The sequence below is a fragment of the Mesitornis unicolor genome, unplaced genomic scaffold (assembly GCF_000695765.1).
Source record: "Mesitornis unicolor isolate BGI_N332 unplaced genomic scaffold, ASM69576v1 scaffold36779, whole genome shotgun sequence".
In the NCBI taxonomy this organism is placed as follows: domain Eukaryota; kingdom Metazoa; phylum Chordata; class Aves; order Mesitornithiformes; family Mesitornithidae; genus Mesitornis; species Mesitornis unicolor.
The window spans coordinates 13,097-36,689 of NW_010209971.1; the positions used below are offsets into that span (position 1 = coordinate 13,097).

Here is a 23,593-nt window from a genome sequence, read left to right on the forward strand (position 1 = left end):
CAGTATTAAGCAAAGCAAGATTACTCCACAAAACTGAAATGCTATGACAGTTCCTACATTCCTATATGACACTTGCCTACTTTGCAAGACCACAGCACTGGTGATGACATTCAACCTGTGGCCAAACGTAATCTACATGTTTTCTGCAGAACCTCTCCTAGCCAGCTCTATGACATATAAAGCCTTGTACCTGACTTTATGGAATTGTACTCCATTGTCAGGCTATTTGTTTTTCTAAAGCATCAAGCCGTGATTGAATTCTGTTTTCCATTGTGCTTGCAGCCCCTCCCAGCTTGATACCACTTTCTAATTTCATAAACATCCTCTCAGATTTTTCCCCCAAAGCACAAATGAAAACATAAGACAGTACCACTTTGAAGACAGTCTCCTGGGGAGTCTCATTTCCTGCACTTGCCCATCCTCATGCACTTATTGCCATGGCATATAGAAAGTGATAGCACAGATCTTGGATGATGGAGCAGGACAGAGAATAATGAACAGATAGAAGAGAACAAAAGTTATCTTCACATTGAATAGTAAAATTAACACAGAATAACAATAATAATAAAGACATGGGCATTCTGGTTATTTTAGTGCAGTTTCATCTATTATAATAGGCATAGTGTACTTCCATGTGCTTTACAGACTAAACATCTAATCCCTCAGGAAAAGTAATACACATATTTTGAAATATTACATCATTTGGAGCACAGCTGCTGCATTCTCCTCTTTCTTCAGTTTATCTGTTACAGACCTGCAAGAACACTGAGGCCAGATGAGTTCAAAACCTCTCCTTGCATCTAAAACCATCTCATTGACATTTACCATATTTGTCCTCAACTAATTTACAACTTCAGGGTTCACAATAAATGTAAACAAAAAATGAAACAGATGAGGTTGCAGTTTGTGACAGAATCTCCTAACAAACAGAAAAATGGCTAAAGCATTTTAATAGTTACTCAGGTTCCTTGAATTTGTTCAGAGCACGATGCAGTTGAAAGTAGCTATATTACTCCTAAATGAACTTGCTTGACCTCCCAGAACAAAGCAGTACTTTATCTTCAAGCCCTGCCTCGAAAAGCATTCTAGATTGCTGATAAATACCTCACTTGTAGACCATTCTGTGGAAAATATTCTTTGCAGATCGACTATTTCAGATTTCTAAACTTTTATTTCAGATTTCTAAAACTGAAGTAGCAAGCTGTGACTACAGTGTTGTTCAGAACGTGAACCATAGACAGGATATCCGTGGGAAGGGCTTCATGTGTGGTGAGAAAACATTTCCTTGATGAACTCCATTATTAAACAGGCTGCTGTTAACTATTATAACTTCAGACTGTGCCACGGCACAGACATATTCCATCATGCCTGAGTCTTGAACATGAACTTCAGTACAAATCCACTGCTCGGGCTTATATATAGCTTTTCAGATTCTCGTATTACAGCTAGCACCATAATGAGTTAACTTCACTCTGGCTGAGATCCAACTAGGAAGCACTGCACAGAGTCTACATTTAACTTAAAGCACATTCGTCAGATTTTTTTTATTTCAAGAGGCAAAAATTAGCTTCTTTCACCACTGCGCTTGTTCAGTAACATCACTGACATTAGTACAAACTTGACAGTTGACACCAACAATGATCAGGACACCAGCAAGATTTTACTGTTCTCATGTATAGAGCTGCTTAATCTTCTGGACAGATTGTTTCCACCAATCTTCCCAATGCTGAATTGTCCGCAGCTGAGCTGTATTTTCTTCTTTGATCTGGGCAAACTGCTGCTCAAGTTTACATTTGTATTTCTGTATAAACAACAACAACAACAACAACAATAATAAAGGACAAGATTGGTAGTGGTGAAATATAATTACTTTGCCTAAACCAAGTTCCTGATCTACTGTGTCAGAAGTTTGCATTCAGCCACTTATTTTCTGCCTTTGACAACAGAACTCTATGAACACTGGGGGTATGATTACTTCCAGGACAGAGGTATAAACACTGACCATTTGTTTCCAAATGATTAAACATATGAATATTTTCCTAATTGCTGAACACTACTGATTCACAAGCTATTGTCAGTGCAAGTGAGTCTCAGAGTTGTCTGGAATGTGAATTAGTGAAGAAGGAGTGGCATTTTTATGTTGGAAACAATGATAGGTGATGATTGAGGAAGTAAGACAGGTATGATCTCACAGCCCCTCACCTTTTATGGAAAAAAAAAAAAATCAGCCTTTGTGATCTAAGGCTAGAGCTGCAGACTTTAGAAAGAAAGGTGTGTGAAAGCAAGCTGCATTGAAATGACACTGTGGCAGCAGCTACTTTTTGAATTGTGATGCTTCTGAAGTGCATGAAGTATCCTATTTCTGATACCATCCATGCTGCTTTGCTGAAACAATTTCCCATTGTAATGTGTCTGAATGAGAGGGCTCCCTGAAAAACCAACTGTCTGCTTTTAACAACATCACAAAGAAATGGACATAAGAGAGGATTTCTACACACAGTGAATATGGCTTTAAGATCTGAAAACACTGTGTATATTAAAAATTTATACATCGCTATAATTTTATTTAAAAAAAAATAAATCCACGACAGAGTAGCAGCCCCACTAATGGTCCTTTCCCACAGACCAACCTTATATGCAGCATCTCTTGCTTCTATTGCTGCTACATGGCCCAGTGTAGTCTTAGATGTTCTAACTGATGCGGTTTCTTTGCAAAGAATATAGTCTGAATTGTCTGTAAGAGTAGTCTTGGGTATTCCTGGCCAAGTCCTTTAAAGAAACCAAACAAGCCACATAAGAAAGTTAGAAAGAAGAAGTTAGAAAAGAGAACAGATTGTACCAATACATGTTACCTGTACTTAAAGTGCAAAAGATTAAATGTTTTTTAATCTCCACAAAAAGATTATCCTAAAAACTACCTTATTTAGTATAACCACCTTTTCTTTTAAAACTTCAGGGTCTCTGCACAGTAAATAGAATTCATATCTTCTGAGTGAAAATACACAGTATATTCATGGATTTGAAAGTGCTGAATTGAGAAACTGTGGCTAGCAAAGTATTATAGCAATAAAATTGAAAATGTATTGCTCTACAGTACAATACGTGATTCGCTTTTATTTATTTGGATCCATTGCTATTCTTTCTTTAAAACCATCACCCACCCAAACTGCCCCATAACTCATTAGATGACATTACCAATGACGAGCATAATATTCAGCAATTTCAACAAGTACAGCAAGAAACTCAGAAGAAAGTATCTGACACCAGTTTAAAGAAATTACATAGAACAGTGTTCAGTATCTTCAAATATTACCTGCTGCCACGTCCCTTTAACTGTCTAACTTCACAGATTTCTAGAGGAAGTCCAGCTTGTTCATGGCGGATTACAGTGGATGTGTTCTCTCTTGGTATTTCAGTTTCTGGGAGATAACAGAAGATAGACTCAGCAGCAACAAAACAATAGCAGTAATACCATTGCTTTAAAGTGACTATGCAGCCAGGTGCTCTTCACTCTCAAGAAATAACTTTGCATGATTGACCATGCAAATCTTTCCATTTAAATTACTATAGCATATAAAAGTCTCCTCTTCCTAAGGAAAGCCTGCTGCAATCTTTGAGAAGGAAGTGGAGGGCTGAGGAAGCAATCTCTTCTTTACTTACTTGCTACTTGTACATCATCAATAGTGACACTTTCATCTAATTCCAAAAGCAGCTTTTCAGTGAAGGCAGCTAGCGCAGAAACAAAGTTCTGAGCACACTCAGCAGCACAGTTCTGTTGGGACATTGGAGACAAGTAAGGGGAATTCGTTTGGTAATTTGATCTTCTCTCCTTTTAATTTAGCTCCAAAAGAAATACACAAGTACCTAACCTTGGCATTTTGCAAGAGGTAACAGCTGCAGATAACAGACATAAAGCTCTAAGTTGCACATAAAAAGGTCTGAAAGTGCCTCTCTGCAGTATTCTCAACACTACCTGATCACCTAAGGTAAAGGACAAAAAGCTATAGAGTTCTGTGTATAGTTCCCTAGTAGTTGAATATTTGGGTTAAGCATCTGAACCTGATAAAACCAGCTACCTGTAAAGCTCAAAAGCAAAAGCCGTTTTGGAATATAAGTACCTTGGGTAGAAGTGCTTTGGCCAGGTATTATTCTAAAATAGGGTAAGTGTGTTTCTGTGTGCGTATACAGAGCTGAGAGGAGAAGGAGATATTACTCTGGAAATAAATAAATAAATATGTATATATATATGTGCTGCATACAGCACAGAATTTCACATAAGTGGCCTGAGAGAAGTAAACAAAGAGCTTTAATACTGGGGGACTGACCCTCAATAACCCTAGAGGATGGAGCAGTAGAAGCGTTCCGATTCCTGCATCTCCCCTGTAAAATTCTGCTTCTTCCAGTTTTTAACCTTGTGTAGAAAAATGTCAATTATTTGCACTAACGAAACGCACACAGAAGAAACCCCTCCAGGTATCTGTTGTCTGCAAGTAATATAACTAACCAGAGGATGTCACTGTTTAAACTTATATCAAATAATTCTACCATTAAGAGATCAGTCATCTCTTCCTCAGTATGTTCTATGAATGATGCAAAAGATCAGTTTGCTCCACAATGAATCTACGCATGTGTACATGTGTATATGCATTTATGCATATATTGACCTAATGCTGATAATGTATCACTGAAAAGTTAAAAGATATATGAACAGGATTGGCCAAAATTGAAAACATTTTCCAGTTTATTTTTGATGGGGAGGAAAAATGTATCCAAGATGTACTCTTCTTTTCAAATGCAACACCTAAGTTCATATTAAGCAATGGCTTTACAATTACCTGCAGCATCTGTGTGTTGAGATGAATACCATCAGCTTGGTCTTTTTGCCTTTTTATTTCCTCTTGGCACAAAGCATCCAAGTGAACTAAGTTGTCTGGGCGCCCCAGAGAGGGGCGTAATTGATTCTTGTGCACCGCCTTTAAATAAATACATAAGAAAGGAATGGCTTCAGTAAAGACTATGAAATTGAGTGATAATGAGGAAGAAGTAAAACCCACACATTTTAAAATACAAAAACATTCAGAAAGACAAATAAAATTCAATACATTCCTTGGCTGTATGGAGATAAACCTTGCAGTGCAGAATATACCAAACCACCTGTCTCCTAGAGAAGAGGGCCTCTGATTTCACCTAGGTTTTTGTTTTCAACAAATAACAATCTCTCCTACCAAGTGGTAAACAAGATATTTTTTATATCTCTATATTTACATTTTTTCCCTGAATTTAACTTAATACTCGGACAAAATCTCAAGATACTACTCTCTAACATTTTCTGCATGTTCTCCATTATGATTCTGTTACCAGTTCTGATATTACTGAACAAAATATACCTCTATTTGAAAGATAGTAAATAATGATATTTCATTATCTGCACGTCACAGTACCTACAAACGAGCACACCCATACAGTATATGAGCTGTACAGTCATACTGCAATGTCACAACCCTTAAAGAGCTTACAATCTAAGTGTAAGATGACAGGCAGAACTGTACAAGATTATAAAGGGGCAGCCCAGTGTTGGAAGCAGTGAGAGAAGGGACTGAGCTACTAGAAATACAAAGCTTCCAGTAGAACTACACAGACTAACTGCAAACACAGACACTAAATCTGTGGCTAGCTCAGCAGTGATTGATTAAGCAAACAGTGAGGCTCATAAAAAGAAAATTGTATAATTCCGATGCATTTAGGATTGCTTACACTGAAAGCATTCCAATCTGCCCATGATACATACCTTCATACTCTCCCAGTTTTCCAGCTGCTTATTGAAGCGGTGTCGAATCTGACCAGTGGAATAGCTGAGCTTCTGCTTGTGTTCTTTTAAAAGACTATCCACTGCCAACTGGGAGACATAAGGGAGCTCCTTCTCAAGCAATTTCAATTGATCTTGAAATTCTTTTTGGAAAAGACAGGGTGTTTATGTGACATAGAAGTATTCATTGCGAGGAAAAAAACCAAAACTAAATACTCAGCCGAGTTGAATGTACGCTGCAAGGGTCAAAACAACCTGGAATTCTCTCTGACAGAGATTCTGTCCCAGCTATTCCTTTTTCTAGGTCCAATGCTTTGAGAAACATACATTTGCTAAAAGATGTTACCTTGTACAGGTCTTTCAACTTTAATCAAGTGCCCTTCTGCCATACTTTTTGTAGCTGCTAATATATAAAAGTGAAAATCGGCCCAATTTCCAGTAAAATCACAGACTGCCGTGCATTAAGAAGATGACATAATTTTCAATCGCTGCCATTTTCGGTTTGCATAACTGAAACATTACATACACAAGAAATAAAAAGTCGCAACTGAATGAATTTACCTGTAAGACAGGAATTGTAGTAAACATCTGCCTGATTTTGGTATGACAACAGTTTCTGTTTGAGCATTTCTGCACAACGTTCAAATGTCTTTGGCAAATCTTCAGGCATTGTGATTTGAGCTTTCTTTTTTTTGTAGAACTCCTTCAGGAGGTAAAGATAAAACAGCAAAGTTGCTGATAACATGTTCAAACAAGTCACATCTAGGCATGTAACAGTAGTAAGGATACATAAGGCTATCAACACCTTCTTATTTGAGACCAGTTTTCTTCCTCTGATTCAGAAATGCTTAGGTAATATTTATAAAGAAGCACATGATTAAAAATACACTGCGTCAAATACTGTTTAAAAATTAGATGCATTGGTGAAGGAAGAAAAATTTTGGATGGCCATCCAAACATTGTAAAGAACCGATTTATTTAGCTGACACAGGAGGAGGCCTTTGAAAGCAAAAGTAACTGAAGAACACTGGGTTTTCTTACCTCAGCAAGGCAGAGCAAGTTGTTATTACCCGTCCAGAGAAGATTCATAATAATCCCCTTAAAAGTACTGAAAACAAACAAAATTTAAAAAAAAATAATACAATCACACTGTAAAATTATCACATTGGTAGTATTTACTGGTTTTAAAATCTTTTGTTCAGGTTTATTTGAACACATTTTTCAGAGCATACACAAGCAAATATTCAGAATGCCTAAGAACCTTCATCCCCATTGGTACATATTCTCCTCAGAAGCAGCAAGGACTCTGAGCTATTGTAAATGCTTACTGGAGAGCACCCCAGGAACACAAAAGGCAATCTTAGCCAACTTCCTATGCTGAAAGCTTACCTTGAGAGCTTAGCACACATTTTAGATAAACCAAAAATATTTCAAGGTGGGTCTATGGTTACTGAAAGTATTTTGAAACACAATGTGGAAATAAATTCCCAAGCACTCAAGCATCTTAGGCATTAATTTTAATAATTTTGCATGGCACATATGAAATATCTCAATTCGATATAGTACAACTGCAAATATCAAGAAAAAATATTATCATTTTATTTGAGAAGGAAAATGGAACCATTTAAAAATCACCTCCTAAACAGTTTACTCCTTTTTTATTAATATAGTTGTAGTATCGAGCAGAAGAATGTAGCATATAACATTTACTGATCTTCTCAGAGGTGAAATAGCTGAAAGACAGAGGCTATTTTACATTTTCCAGCACATTTTTTGTAAATGTACAAAATGGGCTTTGATGAGGCCACCCATTTCAGATATTAAACAGAATAAAATGGATGGCTTTTATATTCACTATTATTATGATGCAAAAAGGAACTGTTCTGTAAACACCTTGACCCATAAATATCAAGGTTAAATATCTCAAAATTCAATGGTGAACTCTATACTTCCCGATTATAAATAGATAGATAGGTAGATAGGTAGATAGATAGATAGGTAGATAGATAGGAAGGGGGAATTTTTTTGCAGATTAACTTCTATTTGTGCAAATATACATGACTTACCCAGATTCTGGAGGCTTCTCTCCAAATATCTGGAAGTTCTTTATCCTGAGACTTTGTCTGTGGGGAAAAAAAAAGAAAAAAAAAAAGGAAATGTTTTTTTCTGCATTTTTGCATCCTAGGGAGGCAAAACATTAATTTCAAACTACCCACAACTATTTTACTTCTGACTGATTATTTGAGCTAATCAGTCACACGATAGAAATGAAACTGAAGAAAAAATGGGAGAAACATAACACCAGAACTATTATTACATTAAAATATTTTTTGGTGGAAAAAAATTCTCAGGATTCTCTCCTAAGTGGCTTTTCAAAACTTCTCTGTTATTTCACCACTACAGTAACTCATTTCATCTATTTATGAACTAAGCTTCAAAACACATGATAACACCAGATAAAGGAGAAAAGTGTTTTTCCAGCTAAAGTCTGAAAAAAAAATGCAGAGCTGATCATGAGGACATAAACAGGGAAGAGATCCCAAATGATAGGCATAGATGAAAAGAAGTCTAATAAAAACTTTTCAAAGAACAGGCAGTGGACAAAGTTTAGGTAAATTTCTGCATAGGAATATTATAAGTGAAATTCCTCCTTTTGGAGGTCTTACCTTTCTGCTGACGTCATTTTTTTATAAGATACCGTCCTGGTGCTCTGAGTCATATTCCTGCAAGCAGCAGAGTTCCGAGACCCTTTAAGACCGACATCGAAGTGAAAAGGAAAGATGAAGAACGTTGTATAAATGCCAACTGAAGTCTTTTTTATATGGTTAGATAGCTTGTGTTCTCATTTCTATAACGTTTACTTACAACTTTAAGGGGACAACTGTAGCAATATTCATTTCTGGCAGAGGGAACTGAAGTCATCCAGTGGCCACAACAGCAATAAAGTTGTGACTGGGGCACAAGTAATGGGAATATCATAGAAAATACGTGGTAGATGGGGGGAGATTTAAAACAACATTGAGGCAGGGAATAAGAAGGAGAATGAAGGGGGCTACATTCATAGTCTTGGCTGTGATAGGGGCTTAGGAATGTGGAAGTTAGAGGGAGGACGTCTTTGGAAGTGGCTGGAGGAGATAAGCTCTGGAGAAAAGAGATGAGGAAATGGAAACGCTAGGCAGGGAGCTGTTGGGGTTACCTCTGCACTCAACCTTTGAGTGAATGATAACATACTGTAAGAAGGATCTCTGATCCCATACATATTTTCATGACATCTAATTATTTTCTTCACCTCTTTTACCTTTTGCTATCACAAATATGGGTGCTTTTTATAAAATTATTATCTCATTCTGCAGCTTTCATTGGTTAAATCATATTATTACAAAATAAAGATATCCAAGAAAAAGGTTGGGATGCTGAACTCTCTCAGAGCTAGCATATAAACCACTGCCCTGGAACATGCAGTGATATGCTAGGACCTGCAATTTAGATGAATGTAATATATTCAAAGAAATGCTAGGAAACCTTGTAATGAACACGGGCGATAATTTATCTTCTGATTTAGGTCTGAAGATCTTCCGGACTGCTGAAGGCTGAAACAAACAAACAAAAAAAAGAGCTAAGCAGCTATTGAATATCCTGCCATTTTATATTATATACTATATTATATACTGAGAATTATGTAAATTCTCTATCCCTACCATGTGCTAAGTGCAGTTAAATTTCTGGGATAATATTTAACAGAATTACTTTTACATCTCACAGCGTAAACATAAGGACTTTCACTGAGAAACTAATTGTTTAACTGGAGTTGCAGAATTTCTACAGGCAAAGCTGTGCACTAAAATATCTATTTGCAAATCGCACACTTGTCATACCGCTCATTTCATACTTTGTATGTTCAGTCAACCATGTAGCATGTAATCACCTTTTGAGTAAGACAATAATATAAAAGACAAAAATTTAATACCTAAGATTTATCATAATGCTATTAACCATAGCATTATGATAAGCTAATAGCTAAAAACATGTCTCTTACTACTCAAAATGGAGTATTTTTTTTTTTAGGTAAAACAAGTACTTACTCAAGTAAATTTTTGATAAAGCTTATTGATAAATCATTAAGTGCAGACTTTCCCCTTCTGCTTGGATTTAACAATGGAAATTTGACAGGATCCAGTCCCATCACCATCGTATTGTTCTCATCTCTGAGAAACTTTGTTTGAATGTCAGCAGCAATTGGACCTTGTAACGTAACATCCTTTGCAAGAGGGGTAAGGTCCTCCTGAAATGGGAAATAAAACAAAACCCTGTTGACTGTAGCAGGCAATTAGTGAAAGCATTACATGTCGTTACTGATTACAAATGCAGATCTTCTAAACACACGCTATTGTGTTTCACAAGATGAAAGGAAGTTTGTTTTATAATTCTAGTAGTAATGTTGTTACAGCTATATAACTCTGAGATACTTATAAGTAGTTATGAGCATACTCATAATTAACATAAGCAGTATTTAAGTATATATCCTTAAAACAATGATCCACTGTAGATTACAAAATAAAGGCAGACTTTCCAGACAAGGAAGGAAAAAAAAACCAAAACAAAACCACAAAACCAAAACACAAAACCTCAGGACACTATTATTATTATTATCATCATTATTATTATTATAAAAATAAACCCATGAAATATGTATCTATGAATAGGGCTACACCTTGAAGATAAACTCTCATGAAGGACTGAGTAACTCATTGAGACGCTGTGCATCTTTAACTTTCAGTAAACTTGGTGGTGACTGATTTAGTCTCTTTAAAAAAGCTGACCTAATGTTACAGTGACTTGCAGCATCTTTCATTTGAAAATTCAAAGCACAGATTCTGAAAACCTTTAAAACATATACACTCAACATTAAATAAAATACAGAGAACTTAAATGCCATCTTACGTTAGCATGTGGTTGCGTTGCTTTTATGAGCAAGCAGTCAAGATACTGGCTCCTCTTTTTCAGTTCTTTCAACACCACTTTAGCAAACTCATACAACTCTTCAGAAGTCAAAGCCTGAAAGGTATGATAATACAGATGCTATTTACTAAACTAGCTATTTCAAAACTTTTCAAATATGCTGACCGTTGCACACAACATAATTTGACTCTGTCACCATTTTATTTACACATCCATGGAAGGAATGAGATCATACAGAGGCTGAGGGTTTTGCTCTGCAAACAGGAAAACAGGTACAGGACATTCCTGAGTAAAAATTCTTTCCACCCACTCCACAAATGCCACAAAAAGATTAGTTTATGCATTATACAAGCATGCACAGTGAGTCAAATTAATATCAAGTAAAATTAAATACAATTTCATGCTGATTAGAACTTACTTCTTTATCTGCAGTAGGATAAGCACAAGCATCTATCTTCTGATGGAGCTTCTCCATATAAGAGTTTAATGTCGCTGCCTGCAAACTGGACTTTGCCACCTAAAGCAGAAGCAGATATTGGTGAATTGAAATCCCATTCAAGGGATTTCCAGAGGCTCCACTTTGAAACTATTGGACTTGCTGGTAAAAACACTCAATCACTGGTACTCAGAGGAAAAGCTGAAAACAATAATTCACAAAAGCAAAACTTCATGTCCTTTACTGTACCCCACAAAAATGCTGGTCTATTCAGATGTACATACTCAACGTGCTGCACAGTGTTCCAGCATAGCTGCAGCAGTAGTGAAAACACAGCTTTAAGTTGATAATGACAGTAAACTGATTTTAAATTAATATAAGAAGTTACTTAATGCTTGTCCACTCTGAATTCAGCCAAAAATCTCTTCAACTGAATAAAAGATTAAAATAATTATAATTCATTTAAATAAGTTCTAATGTTTCTGTTTGTACCTCTGCTTTGATTTGCACTTGTAGATTTTTCAAAAATTTTTGGATCTTCTCCATGAAAACTCGACTCATAAAGAGATAATTGAACTTTGTTTGAGACTGGTTGATGAATTCAGTAGCCTTTAAGAAAACCAGAAACAAGAGACAGAACTAATTAATTTTTAAAGATTAAGTAATAGAACTTATAATTTCTACTTATTTTTTCCATCGTGTAGTTGTCACACAGAACAGTCTTAAAGTCCCAAGCTGGGAGCAGGCTGACAATAAATCACACCAAATATGCCAATATAATACATAATTTGAAAGAACAAAACTCTGCACACCTGCTGCAAGCATCTCGATTCCTTTTTCAGTAGAACTCTCTGGATTGAATGTTCAAAAGAGTTGATACGCTTACTTTCTCTCTGAAGACGCCTGCTGAAAGACTTTACCTCCTTAGGAGAAAAGTTACCTCCCTCCGAAAATAATCTGAAAGCAACCAGCAAGATAAAAGCAATTGGTTATGAGTCCTCCTTTTCTCAAAAACTATTTTAGCTAAGCAGTCCTAAACCATAGGTATCAACACAAATGTGATGAAAACAGTATAATAATTGTGGTTTAGTTAATTTAGTTTTTTGGTGGTTTTTTTTTCAAATAGCAAACTAGATGAATAACAAAATAAACTTTAATGTTACTGTTCTGCCTATGCAACAAACAGTGATGCCCAGAAATAGGTACCTATTTATAAACAACATTCCAATGAAAATTCTATACCTGCAAGCACTGAGAAAATCCACATTTGAATCCCTTAATTTTTCTAAAGCTTCCCCCAAACAGTCGCGGTAACTCCTCAGGGAAACCTGGATCTGTTCCAAATGATTATGTAGCTCTGCGTGCAGACTGCTGTTGAGAGCCACTAACCTAACAGCAAAAAATAAAAGATAGAGAAAATACATAGAAAGAGGAGCACATGTGATTCAGAGACTACTGGCTGTAAAGACATGCACAAAATCTGAGAGCTCAAGAGTGTCTTAGTATTCTGAAACTCATTGAACTATGATTATTTTGATGAACACTGTCAGCAAGCAGTTGATGTTATTGAAGAGTGCCCTTCAAACCAATTAGTTAATTGCTATTACTGTGCAGTTTCAGTAAACTGGATGAAACTTAAACAGATGAAACATCTTTTCTACTTTAAGAGTGCCAGTACTTTGCAAATAGATGAAAATTGTCATCCATTCAGTCCTGATTTTAATTTCTTCAGGGAGAGATAAAGGAAAGAAAAGATTCTTGACATTTTTTTAAAGTTTCATTAAGCAGTCTTCACTGAAGAGTAATGCCACATAAGATAGATTCAAAACACAAACCACAAACATCTCAGACAGCAATCAGGAGTATTTCACTACAGAAGGTCACAGCCAGCAACACCTGTGCACACTTACTTGTCACTCATAGGAGCGCTGAGGAACACAGATTCCATGTCACGGATTCGTGAATGTAAGTTGTTGCTGATGTTACTTTGCTGCTTCCAAAATCTGTGAAATTCAGCTTTCTCCTTGTCCAGTGCTTCCTCCAACCCTGTACAGTGGCACTGCAGATGCTCTTTGTGAAGCAACAGTTCCGCTGATAAGAAACATTACAATATGGTCACTATTCTCTGTTCACTGTGGACTATTACAACCACCAGCCAAGCTATTATCAGAAGCAGCAGTAAAATAATCCAAGCCAGATCTCAGCGGCTAAAACATACAACTAAACCACATCTGATTCTGTTTCTTTGACTTTTATCCTGTGTTTGACAGATGTCCCTGGCAGCTCCTAATCCATCCAAATCACAAACGTCTTTTGTTTACTCTAAGCCCTCTTTTCCCTTTATTTTTGGTCACTGCTGACATCTCCATTTTCTCTGTTTTCAGTCTTGTAACAAAAATAACGGTAAAGGTTTTGTTTTGGTTGGTTGGGTTGGTTTTTTTGGATGGTTTTTGTTTGTTTGTTTTAACAGAAAATACACTTCTCCCTATTTTTTTTGGGGGGGAGGGGTAGGGGGGAAGAGAAATAATTTTTCTGGAATGATAGTTGGATAAATCAAGAGCCAGCCAGCCAACCAACCTCAAGAAAACTGCCAGAAAAGGCACCTGTCCACTTTGCAAGAAAAGGTGGAATTGGAAAATTATTTTCTTGTTCTCCCAAAAGAGAACTTTTTAGTGTATATGTTAAAGACCAACAAACTTGTCTTAAATCATATTTTTCCACCAGAAAAACCTGACACTTCTCATACATTTAAAAAAAAAAAAGTTCTGCTTAGTGGCCAATCTGTAGCTGCTCCATGATATTTCACACAGCTAATTCCTTCCTTTCTTGTATTCAGAAGCCAAGCCCTGGTATTTTGTCTCTCTCAACACTTGCTAGTACTTTTTCTGCAACACTTTAAAAATTATTCTTTGTACACTGCAAACTCTTGTCAAATAGTTTCAAGAAGAATGTTGCTTTTATAATCAAGTCATTGATCAAGGCAGTGCTGGGTATTTTCTAAACATAACACGGCATATACTGGATTATGCTATGGAAGATAAACATCTCCCTTAAAATATATGAGTAACATTATACTAGGAATCAGTAGAGACTCAACTCTCTCCTGCTGTTCTCTACTATTGAGTCAACTAATGCTGAAACAGATTTTGATCCACTTATGATCATCTCTAAATGAAGACATGTAGTGCTCAGAGTAAAAAAAGTTGGTACCAGCTCTAACATCGTAGATATTTGTCTGTATATCCTCCTGCCTTTGTTGATGCAAGTGAAGACGCTGCTGAAACTGTGAATTCAGCTCCTCTTTCTTGGCAGCCATAATGACATGGGAGTTGGATGAGGACTGTGCAAACCACTTCTCCAAGTGTTCAAAAAAGCAGAGACGAATGCTATGATTAAAAAATAAATATAGTGAGGAACAGTAAGTAATAAATAAGAAATTCTAATAATTTAACTTCTGACTATAGGAAGATACGGTTCCATTACCATTTGCACTGTACTGGTAGAGTTTTACTCAGTAGTATGCACCCAGCTCAAACAGGCATTTTACCTTGGGCAAATTACTTGCCTTTCTGTAATATGGTTTCTTGCTAAATTTTCTGTAAAATATGAATGTTCTGTTAGAAGTAAACGCTTGTGTGGTACTTTGAGAGCCATGGATGAAAAGCAATGTAAAAATTTTATTTTATCTTTATAATTTTAAAAAAGAACTAACATTAAAATAATTAGATAATTTTTGCATCTTTAGTCGACTATTTCTTCCAAACAGCTGAAATGTATCTATTACCTAAAGGGAAAGAAAGAACATAAACTGTTTTCTACTAACCATTTCTTCAGCTCGACAAACATGGTTTCTTTGATAAATACGTGTTTCAGGTACACAGGAAGTGATTCTTTCTTTTCATATCTTGTAAAATAAGTCTCCGGGATGTCAGTCTTTCCTGCCTCTTCAGCTCCAAGAACTGTGTAAGTGTTTCCACTAGAAGTAGAAAAGGTCTCAAAAGCAATTTCAGAGCTTTCTGCCTCGCTGCTGTTGAACATATCCTAGGAAACCACTGGAAATCATCATCTTTAAAATGTATAAGCATAGAATCAACAGTGCACAAGCTAACATAAGAAACCTAAGGATATTAAGAATAATGTTCTGATTCTCAAATTGGACAATATTCATACAGAGAATATGCTTGAAAGTCCCAGTAGGCAGAAGCATCAATGTTTTAAAATGTTTTTGTTATGGTAATAAATTCACGTAACTAAAGACCTGAAAAAACTAATACTTGGATACAAATACAGCCTAAATCATTCACCATGAGTTAAGACTATAATCATGAAAGAAAGAAAGATACTTCCAAAAAGTATCTCTCTTCTTTCAAGTTCTAAAAGCAAAACAACAACAAAAAACCCACACAATTTAGAAAGAAGGATTTGCTTGCTTTGAAGAAATTAGTATTACTTCTCAAAACAGATCTATTTCAACAAGATACGATGGTCTTGAATGGATCACTTATTATCTGAAGGAGCAATAACACTCTGACGAATATAATTTTGTTAATTTGCATTTTTCTCTCTCACATGGCAAGCAAATTCACTGAAATGCAGTTCATAACAAGGACAGTTAAAAGTGTGGGACAGAGAAAGGTTTTGTACTTCCTTCATTTCTACCAAAAGCACGGCAGTCCCATAGCCAAAACAATGCTTTAGGTTATACAATCTAAATTTAAAAGCTAATGTAAATTTTCCCAAAAATGAAAAGTTAATACACCAGTAACATTTAAAACCAGAAGAAGATTATTTTCTTCATACCTGTTTGAATATTTCCTTTACATGAAAATATTGGCTGATGGATGTACTATAAGAAATAAATTCCTGCAAAATGACTTCCGGGTAAGCCATTACTTCATCCATTAGAACTTGATTGTATGTTTCATACCTGTCAAATTTAAGGTCACTATTTAAGAGACTCAACTATACATAAAAATAAAATGAAATATGACTACAATGTCTTTAAATCTAAATCTAAACTTTTTTTTTTTGACCAATCTCATAAATCCTTTAGCAAAACGTTGTACTACATCTGTTTAGGTTGAATACAGTCACATCCTGGCTTGTTAGTAGAGATTAGTTCATTACAAATACATAAAAGCAGAGAAGTTAAGAAATATTCATAATAAAGTATTTCAGTTCTTTCATTTTGGATGAGAAGCCATTCAAGACCTATGCTTACATAAGGAATATTCAAAGCAAGAGGTCAAATTACTGTCCTTCACATTAGTTCTGTATCAAGCTCAGCTGCAACTGAAGCTTTTCTGGTTTATTTTCATTTTACTTGGAAATGAAAACTTATGGTTCAAGCTCAGTCTTGATTCAAGAAAGTCATCACTCACACTTGTTTTAATTTACATTTGTATTTGCTTTGTCTTCTATACAAAGTTAATTCAGGGGAATGTATGTATGTGTCCAAATGTTCAGATAGATGACGTTCCATCTCTGCAACCTCTCACTGTGTTTTCACTCATATAAAAAGGTACATTACTTTTGGATTTTCCTTTTAAATTATCTTAATGAATATAAAGAGTACTGAATCAACAGCTCTATGCAGTTACAATGTGAGGTGTGTGCATGTGTGTGTATCTGCCTCTCAGGTCAACATCACTCTTCTAATGTGCTCATCTAACAGACAGAAAAGGCCTTCTGGGTGTGAAAATATAACTGCTTCTTCTCTGGCTGCTTAATCATCGAATGTTTTCCCAAGATCTTTGGCAAGAAGAGTGGTATGTGCCGATTTTGCTGTGTTTTTTTAAAAATGCAAATGCCTGATCATGAGAAACATAAGGGAAAGATCACCAAAATATATATACTTTGGCTATCTGAACATTATTAGCAACTTCTAGTCCTTGTGACTTTGAAAGAGATCAAATCTGCGAGCCCAGAGCATGGGTGATGACACAGATCTACTTTCTGACCCCTGCAATTCAAGACTCTGAACTACTACTTTTACCTTCTGAATAAATAAATATTCATTGGCATGGATGACATGGTATACTACATAATAATACTCATCTGGTATATTTTTTAAATGATACCAGCATTTGTTAATCTTCCTTAGTCCTACTTCTAAAACGTGGGTATTATTTACCTTAACCATGTTCAACATGGAAATTATTTCAGTTTACATTCTTACATGAAGTAGCAAGCAGTGTTTTTCACACCTTCACACTACAGCATAAACAAGACCTAAGTAGTACAACCAATATTCAAATATGCTTTACTTGTTAAGTTTGCACTACAAAATTCATACTTAGCTCTAATGCCATCTAAAGAGGACAGGACGTTCTCCAAATATTTCTTCAGCATTACTTCAGAGTTTGCTGTTCTCATCTTACCCACGTTTATATCCAGATTAGCTTCCATCTTCTAAGGCCACATAAAAAGAACCCAGTAAAAATGATTTAGTAATTACTAAAATGATTCATAACTATTTAAGATTCAGATAATTTAATTATGTACATATATTCTACACCAAGAAGGGAAGCTACCATACCAAAATTAATCTGCTGTGAAGATCTTTCTTAGATAGTGACCAACATTTCTGATTTTGCCACCCCAAGTTGCACATTATACCCATGAGAACTTGACATACAAACAAGACACTATAGCTGCACAAGATCTTATAAGTAATAGACACTTGCAGCCACTTAATGCATAAAATAAAATCTCTATCACCATTGCCATATCAAGAATAAGATATGGCTGTACATTTGACCTGCGGAAAGAAGACTCCACAACCGGTAAGGTTGTAAATAGGTGTGTTTATTAAGCACACTTGGCACACAGGGGATCTTTCCTCCGAATTCATGTGCACCTTCTGCACGGCTTGTCTTAGCTTTTTTACAGTAAAGTGTTGGATATTCATTACTATGCAAAAACATCTATGCATATTCATAGCCTTTCCCCAAATAGGCGGTCTTTTTCTGAGAAGTCCGGTCACGCCTGCGCAGCACCTCCTGGTGGTGGTGGGCCGGGGTCTCGGGGAGTCCCTTTCCCTAGGCTGGGGTCTCGGGGAGTCCTTTTCCCTACTAAGCTCTTCACCTTTGTTCCTTGCGCATGCTCCCTGGACCCTTAGTGTTTCTCCTAAAGCCAGCTGCAATGTTCTTCTTGTTATCAGAAGCTGTAAGAGCTTCAGGCAGGATGTCCTTGGCCTTATCAGGAACTGTCTGTAGCCTACCTCCCTTTACACAGTGACCTAAGATATATTGCTTCAGCTAAATAATTGCTATCCTGTTAACTCTTAAGCGTTATTTCTCCAAGCTGTGTTAGCCTCAAAAGCTATAATTTTCTTTATAAGTGTTACAGTTCTTGATATCACATTGTGTGAATCAAGCAGTTAAAAAAAAAAAGTACCTGACAGAAAGAAACTATCCTGTAGAAATTTCAGTATAAATGTCAAAGATTACATTTTATACCTGGTATTTTGAATTGTCTTTACACCATATCACATTCTGATTTTTATGTGCATACCTGTATTGAGTGATCCTGTTTCCAGTTGTTTTCATCTAAGTTCTGAAGTTCACCTTCCTGCTGGGACAGTTTGCGTAGATGGACATCCCAGAGACCCATGGCCTCCTGAAAATAGCTGTACAAGTCTCCACAATTCTGCTCATTCTGTTTAGTCAGCTCCTCAAAGTCTCTCTAAAGAAACACACTTAAGTGAAATGGTTATTATTAAACTGTTTGCTGAAAAGTGCAATAAATGAGTAAGAGGACATAAGACATGATCAAAGGCTGTCTGGAAGTACACTGTCTGTATTCTTCGTGGTCTCTTCTATTTGGAAAAGAAAAAGCAGTCCAAGTAAACCTTATAAGAATGTAGATTTTTGTTCTAGAAGCTGTGATATCAAAACTTCTGTTTCTTCTTCTGGTACTTTAAAGCACAGAATCATCAAGTTCTGCATATGCCCTAACGTATCTGGCCATCTATCATTTTAGGAACAACTGCCCAGTCATTTTCATGTACAGAAAAAGTAGAATTGAAAGAAATTTGTGAGATCATTTAAATCTATTCCTCAGCCTCCAGGCAGGATTAACTATACCTAATTCATCTCTGACAACCTATTATAAATACAAAACAAACAACTAAGAACTCTTCTCTTGAATCACACAAAACTTTTTTTACTTGTGGGGCAGGTGTTAGGTGACACTATGGACCTCTTTCTAATGTGACATGAACGGCCTAAGAGGCACATGGCATTTCTGGCAGTAGTGCAGGAGAACAGACTACTCCCAGAGTGTAATAAAAATAGATGTAATGAACGTACGTCCATATGCTCCAGTTCTTCTTCAAACTGACTTTGTAGTTTCTCAGTCAAGTGAAGAAAGTCAGAATTCACAATTTCTTCAGCCTCCTTTTTTGTGCAAACATTCAGATTCAACAGGTTATTCTAAATGAAAAGAATGCAAAGTTATTGACTTGCATATAACAAAATATTGTGTGGTTTTTAAAGAGTATGACTAAACTTAGTGTTTCTTCTTTCTTGTGAACGGATGAAAAAAGATTTAACCCCCTAGATCTTACATTCAGGCAGTGAGCAGTACAATTCTATTTGGACACAAAGGAAGAAACCAAGGCAGAGAGGTGGACTTTCTTTCCTTAGATAAGACAGATCTGGGACTAGGAATGAGGGTTCTGACCCAGAGTTCTCTACCTAAATGTGGGACAGTACTCCTTTCATTACTGGCATTTGTTAGCGTTTACACATTTCAAGTACAAATACCACATGCTACTGTGAAAGAACATGGACAGTAAGTTTTCAGTTGGAATAAAATAGAGGTTAAGAAGTATTTTCACTAGTTATCTCAATGTTAGGTGGATATATAACAAGACAATGTATACCGTTACCAGCAGTCCTTTCAAGAATTCACAGAGCTATGATACTAACCTTGCACAGCTGCATTTCTGCCAAACATTTTTGCTGGACCATCTCATACTGGATGCGAATTTTCATCATACACTGCACGTTGTGGGTATCTGAAGGATATGGAACAATAGGTCATTGTAAAGATTTCTGTATTTCACAGTGCAGTGTGAAATGGAAACATGATAGAAGACCTGTGCTGAGTCTCAGCACTGATAACATATCCCAGTAGTGTCTTCACACTAGCACACCACCAGTGAAATAAGATGTTTTAATACAGATCTTTTTATTATTGTACTTAAAAATAGTGAATTATTTACAAATGCTAGCAACTTCTTTGCTACTACACAGGATACAAACATGAAGACCGTTAACTAAGATTGTTAACATGTGCCTTGGAGAAAGAGAAGGCGTCTTCTGTGTGTCTACACAGGAGGAAGGCACACTACAGGACTGAGAGAAAGGAAGTCTCTCAAACACTTCCTCTCTCATTCTCCAAGAGGTATTTTTGTAGGATTGAGAACTGATCTGCATTAAAATTAACCTTCCATTTTCCCCAGATTAATTCTAACCAAGTCAATTCCTGCTAGATCTCACCATGCAAAAAAGTTTGTGCTGGCCAAAGGGTGATGATGCAATGGACAGATTATTTTGGTTGCATTGCTAGCTCAAAGCAGTGGATGGTACATGGAAACACACAGAACAAAGAGTATGGCGAATGTATACTCTCAAAGCAACAGTCTAACTCATTATAGCTTGGAAAAAAGAAGTGTTGCTTGAATTCCAGACTGTTTTTACGATTTTCTGACTTACCTATACTTTTGTTTAAATTGACCAAAGAGCTGTACCATTCATCTACCTCAGCTTTTGTGTGTGTTGGAGGCAACAGATCACTATGAAATAGCAAACAAGAGTCAGATATCTTAAAATATAATCCAGTCACTTCTTAGAAGATAAATTTATCAGAGTAACCATACTATTGCTGAAAATAAAACAGGATTACTGCTGTTTTTCAAGGCCACTGTTTACTGACATGCAATTAATTTTAATTTACCTTGTTGTTAAATACACTATAAAAGAAAACCTGTGAATATTATAATGTATTGCACTGAAACCATCTTCCTGTTATCAGGGTAGACATTCAAACATAGCAGTGTTAGATTTCTATCAAGACTTCTTTCTTTATTTATTATACAAATTAAATTCCCACCCAGAAAGAATGCCTTGACAAGATCACTAATTTTTGCTTATTTACCCATCCTTGTCTGCCTTTTTCTACCGTTTCCAATGTTAGTTTACTTTTGTATTGCTGCAATTCTAGCTCTTGATCACCCCTTATTTAGTGTAACTGGTGCATTGAAAACCAAGAATAGCGTTTTGTCCATTAAAAGGAGTTTACAAAAGAAGTTTAGGTTCTGCCTTTCTGCTGTATTGTTCAATTGCACTCTGAAAGGGAGCAAAGTGCATTTTGTAGTAAAATCCCTCATTAACTCTATAGTTGTATTTCCCTTTGTTCCTGTTCTCACTTTTGTCATACCCAAGGTGCTGCAAAAGCTCCAGTCTCCTTTCATTAAGTAAAATCTGATCCTTTATCATATTTTCCATTTCTGTTTTCACAGTTGGGGGATTCTGTATTTCTTCGCTTGCCATAAATTCTCTGTAGGATGGAAGAATACCGCAAACTAAATATCATTCGGGAAAATTTCATGTTTGAAATACAAGCACAAAATAAGTTTTATACATACAAGGTAAAAAAAGAATGCCAAGATTTTAGTTACATAATGGAAAAATGATAAAATATTACTGTTTAGAGAAAAACACAAGTGAACACTAGTTACTTTGTGTTATTCATACTCCACAATATAATTGAAAAATTTCTGACCTGAACCTGTGAACTATATTGTTCCTTTGGATGAGCTTCCAGTCCTTGACTCTATCTTGCCATTTCAATCGATATGATAGTTCCTTCTTCAACTCTGTTTTCATTAGATTAACGAATAGCTTGGCAACTGCCCTCTGATTAGCCAACAGTGCTCTGTTAATCAACTGTGTTTTAAAAAACAAAAACAGGAATAAAAGCAGCATATAACATCTCAAAAAAAGCACCCATTCTATGTAAAACAAGGGGAAAAGAATAAAAACTATAAAGAATACTTTGAAAAAAGAAATCTCTCCTATATTGCAGCAATTGATAAGTTAGAAATAATGAATTTCATTTGGTGGGGGGGGGGAAGACATTCTGGGACTATTCAGGTTGCTATCTTCTCCCAGGAAAAGCAGACTCTCAATATGAAAGACTTACCATAGCTTCATTGTTTATGAACCTGTAAACATCAGCTAAGAAGAAGAAGGAAACTTCCTCCAGCATGACAGTATACTTCCTCAGTACATCTGTTATCTGTGCAATAAAAAAATAAAGAATTAAAAAAAATAAATCTGTATCACTCAAATGCTCGTTTCCCAAGGTAAGCAATTATATAAGACAATTTTTTCCATTAAAATAAATTCAGTTGGCTGGTAGATGGAGAAAAGAATCTTAAAATATCAATTTTAATATTCCTAACAATGGTAACTATAATATTCCATTTTCTTACTACTCAATTGATTTCCTTTTCATATCTGTGATAATCGAGTGCTCTGCAGACAGGCTGCAGTCTGAACTTAACCCCAACTTTCAGACATCTGTAGCAAATGCACAAGTAGTTGTTTTAAGCAGACACAAAATTTAAGCAAATGTGGTCATCTCTAGTATTTTCCATAACTAAGCAAACAGAAAAGTTACTGGTGATACTGTTGGACCTATTCATCATGTCTACATTACACAGAGAGGACAAACTGATGCAGGTAAACAGACAGCTTTTGTTTGCCTACAAGGACAAAGTAGCAAGGACTTCCTTATGGACTGTCCCTTTATTTATCCAAACATTTAAGGTGATGTCCAATGACTTTTACAGGTCAGGCTGAAGCCTACATAACTGTGGCATCGCTGCTACTGATACTCAGCCTACCTAAACTAAAATTAACTGGGGTACACCTGTGCACGTTCTGAGCTGCAGAATAGATATGTCCCAACAAAATAACATTAGACTTGATGACAGTCTGACCTAAATAACTCTGCAGAAGAATAAAAGCAGCTCACATATTCCCTGCACCTTTAGTACAGGTAATTGTGGGGAAAAAAAAAAAAGCCTTGTAACTGGAAAAGAAGTACCTTCTTCTGATTATGTGGGTATAAAAGGAGAGAAACGTCTATCGGTGAAAATACAGTAATCACCTACACAAGAGAACCCTTGGCAGACTTCCTTAACTCCTGTGGAAACAAACTGCTCCTTGCTCTGTATCTAGCATTACGAGCAAATAATAATGTTATGGTTAATGAACAACCATTAAAATTGCAGCTCACTTTATCAGCTCGACTCCATTCAACCTTTTTTAAGGATGCGTCCGTTTCCCTAATCCACTTCTTTCTGGTTAAGGATTTCT

The 23,593-nt window shown here is 36.0% G+C and overlaps 1 protein-coding gene across 1 annotated transcript in view; it reads right to left on the reverse strand.

Annotated features, from left to right (window-relative positions):
- Nucleotides 1-1,669: 1,669 nt before the first annotated feature.
- The window catches only part of CCDC180 (coiled-coil domain containing 180), a 24,035-nt gene continuing 2,111 nt past the window's right edge, over nucleotides 1,670-23,593 (reverse strand). Inside the window, exons 4-29 of the mRNA XM_010193041.1 lie at nucleotides 22,413-22,508; nucleotides 21,993-22,156; nucleotides 21,637-21,767; nucleotides 20,135-20,223; nucleotides 19,514-19,636; nucleotides 18,717-18,887; nucleotides 17,497-17,612; nucleotides 16,002-16,128; nucleotides 15,025-15,242; nucleotides 14,412-14,587; nucleotides 13,112-13,292; nucleotides 12,444-12,590; nucleotides 12,014-12,158; nucleotides 11,694-11,810; nucleotides 11,184-11,282; nucleotides 10,748-10,861; nucleotides 9,993-10,088; nucleotides 9,329-9,396; nucleotides 7,873-7,929; nucleotides 6,848-6,914; nucleotides 6,368-6,509; nucleotides 5,789-5,949; nucleotides 3,661-3,772; nucleotides 3,314-3,419; nucleotides 2,631-2,769; nucleotides 1,670-1,801 (exon numbers count right to left, since the gene is read on the reverse strand). Of these exons, the coding sequence (XP_010191343.1) occupies nucleotides 1,670-1,801; nucleotides 2,631-2,769; nucleotides 3,314-3,419; nucleotides 3,661-3,772; nucleotides 5,789-5,949; nucleotides 6,368-6,509; nucleotides 6,848-6,914; nucleotides 7,873-7,929; nucleotides 9,329-9,396; nucleotides 9,993-10,088; nucleotides 10,748-10,861; nucleotides 11,184-11,282; nucleotides 11,694-11,810; nucleotides 12,014-12,158; nucleotides 12,444-12,590; nucleotides 13,112-13,292; nucleotides 14,412-14,587; nucleotides 15,025-15,242; nucleotides 16,002-16,128; nucleotides 17,497-17,612; nucleotides 18,717-18,887; nucleotides 19,514-19,636; nucleotides 20,135-20,223; nucleotides 21,637-21,767; nucleotides 21,993-22,156; nucleotides 22,413-22,508 (3,294 nt within the window). The remainder of the gene's footprint in view (nucleotides 1,802-2,630; nucleotides 2,770-3,313; nucleotides 3,420-3,660; nucleotides 3,773-5,788; nucleotides 5,950-6,367; nucleotides 6,510-6,847; nucleotides 6,915-7,872; nucleotides 7,930-9,328; nucleotides 9,397-9,992; nucleotides 10,089-10,747; nucleotides 10,862-11,183; nucleotides 11,283-11,693; nucleotides 11,811-12,013; nucleotides 12,159-12,443; nucleotides 12,591-13,111; nucleotides 13,293-14,411; nucleotides 14,588-15,024; nucleotides 15,243-16,001; nucleotides 16,129-17,496; nucleotides 17,613-18,716; nucleotides 18,888-19,513; nucleotides 19,637-20,134; nucleotides 20,224-21,636; nucleotides 21,768-21,992; nucleotides 22,157-22,412; nucleotides 22,509-23,593) is intronic.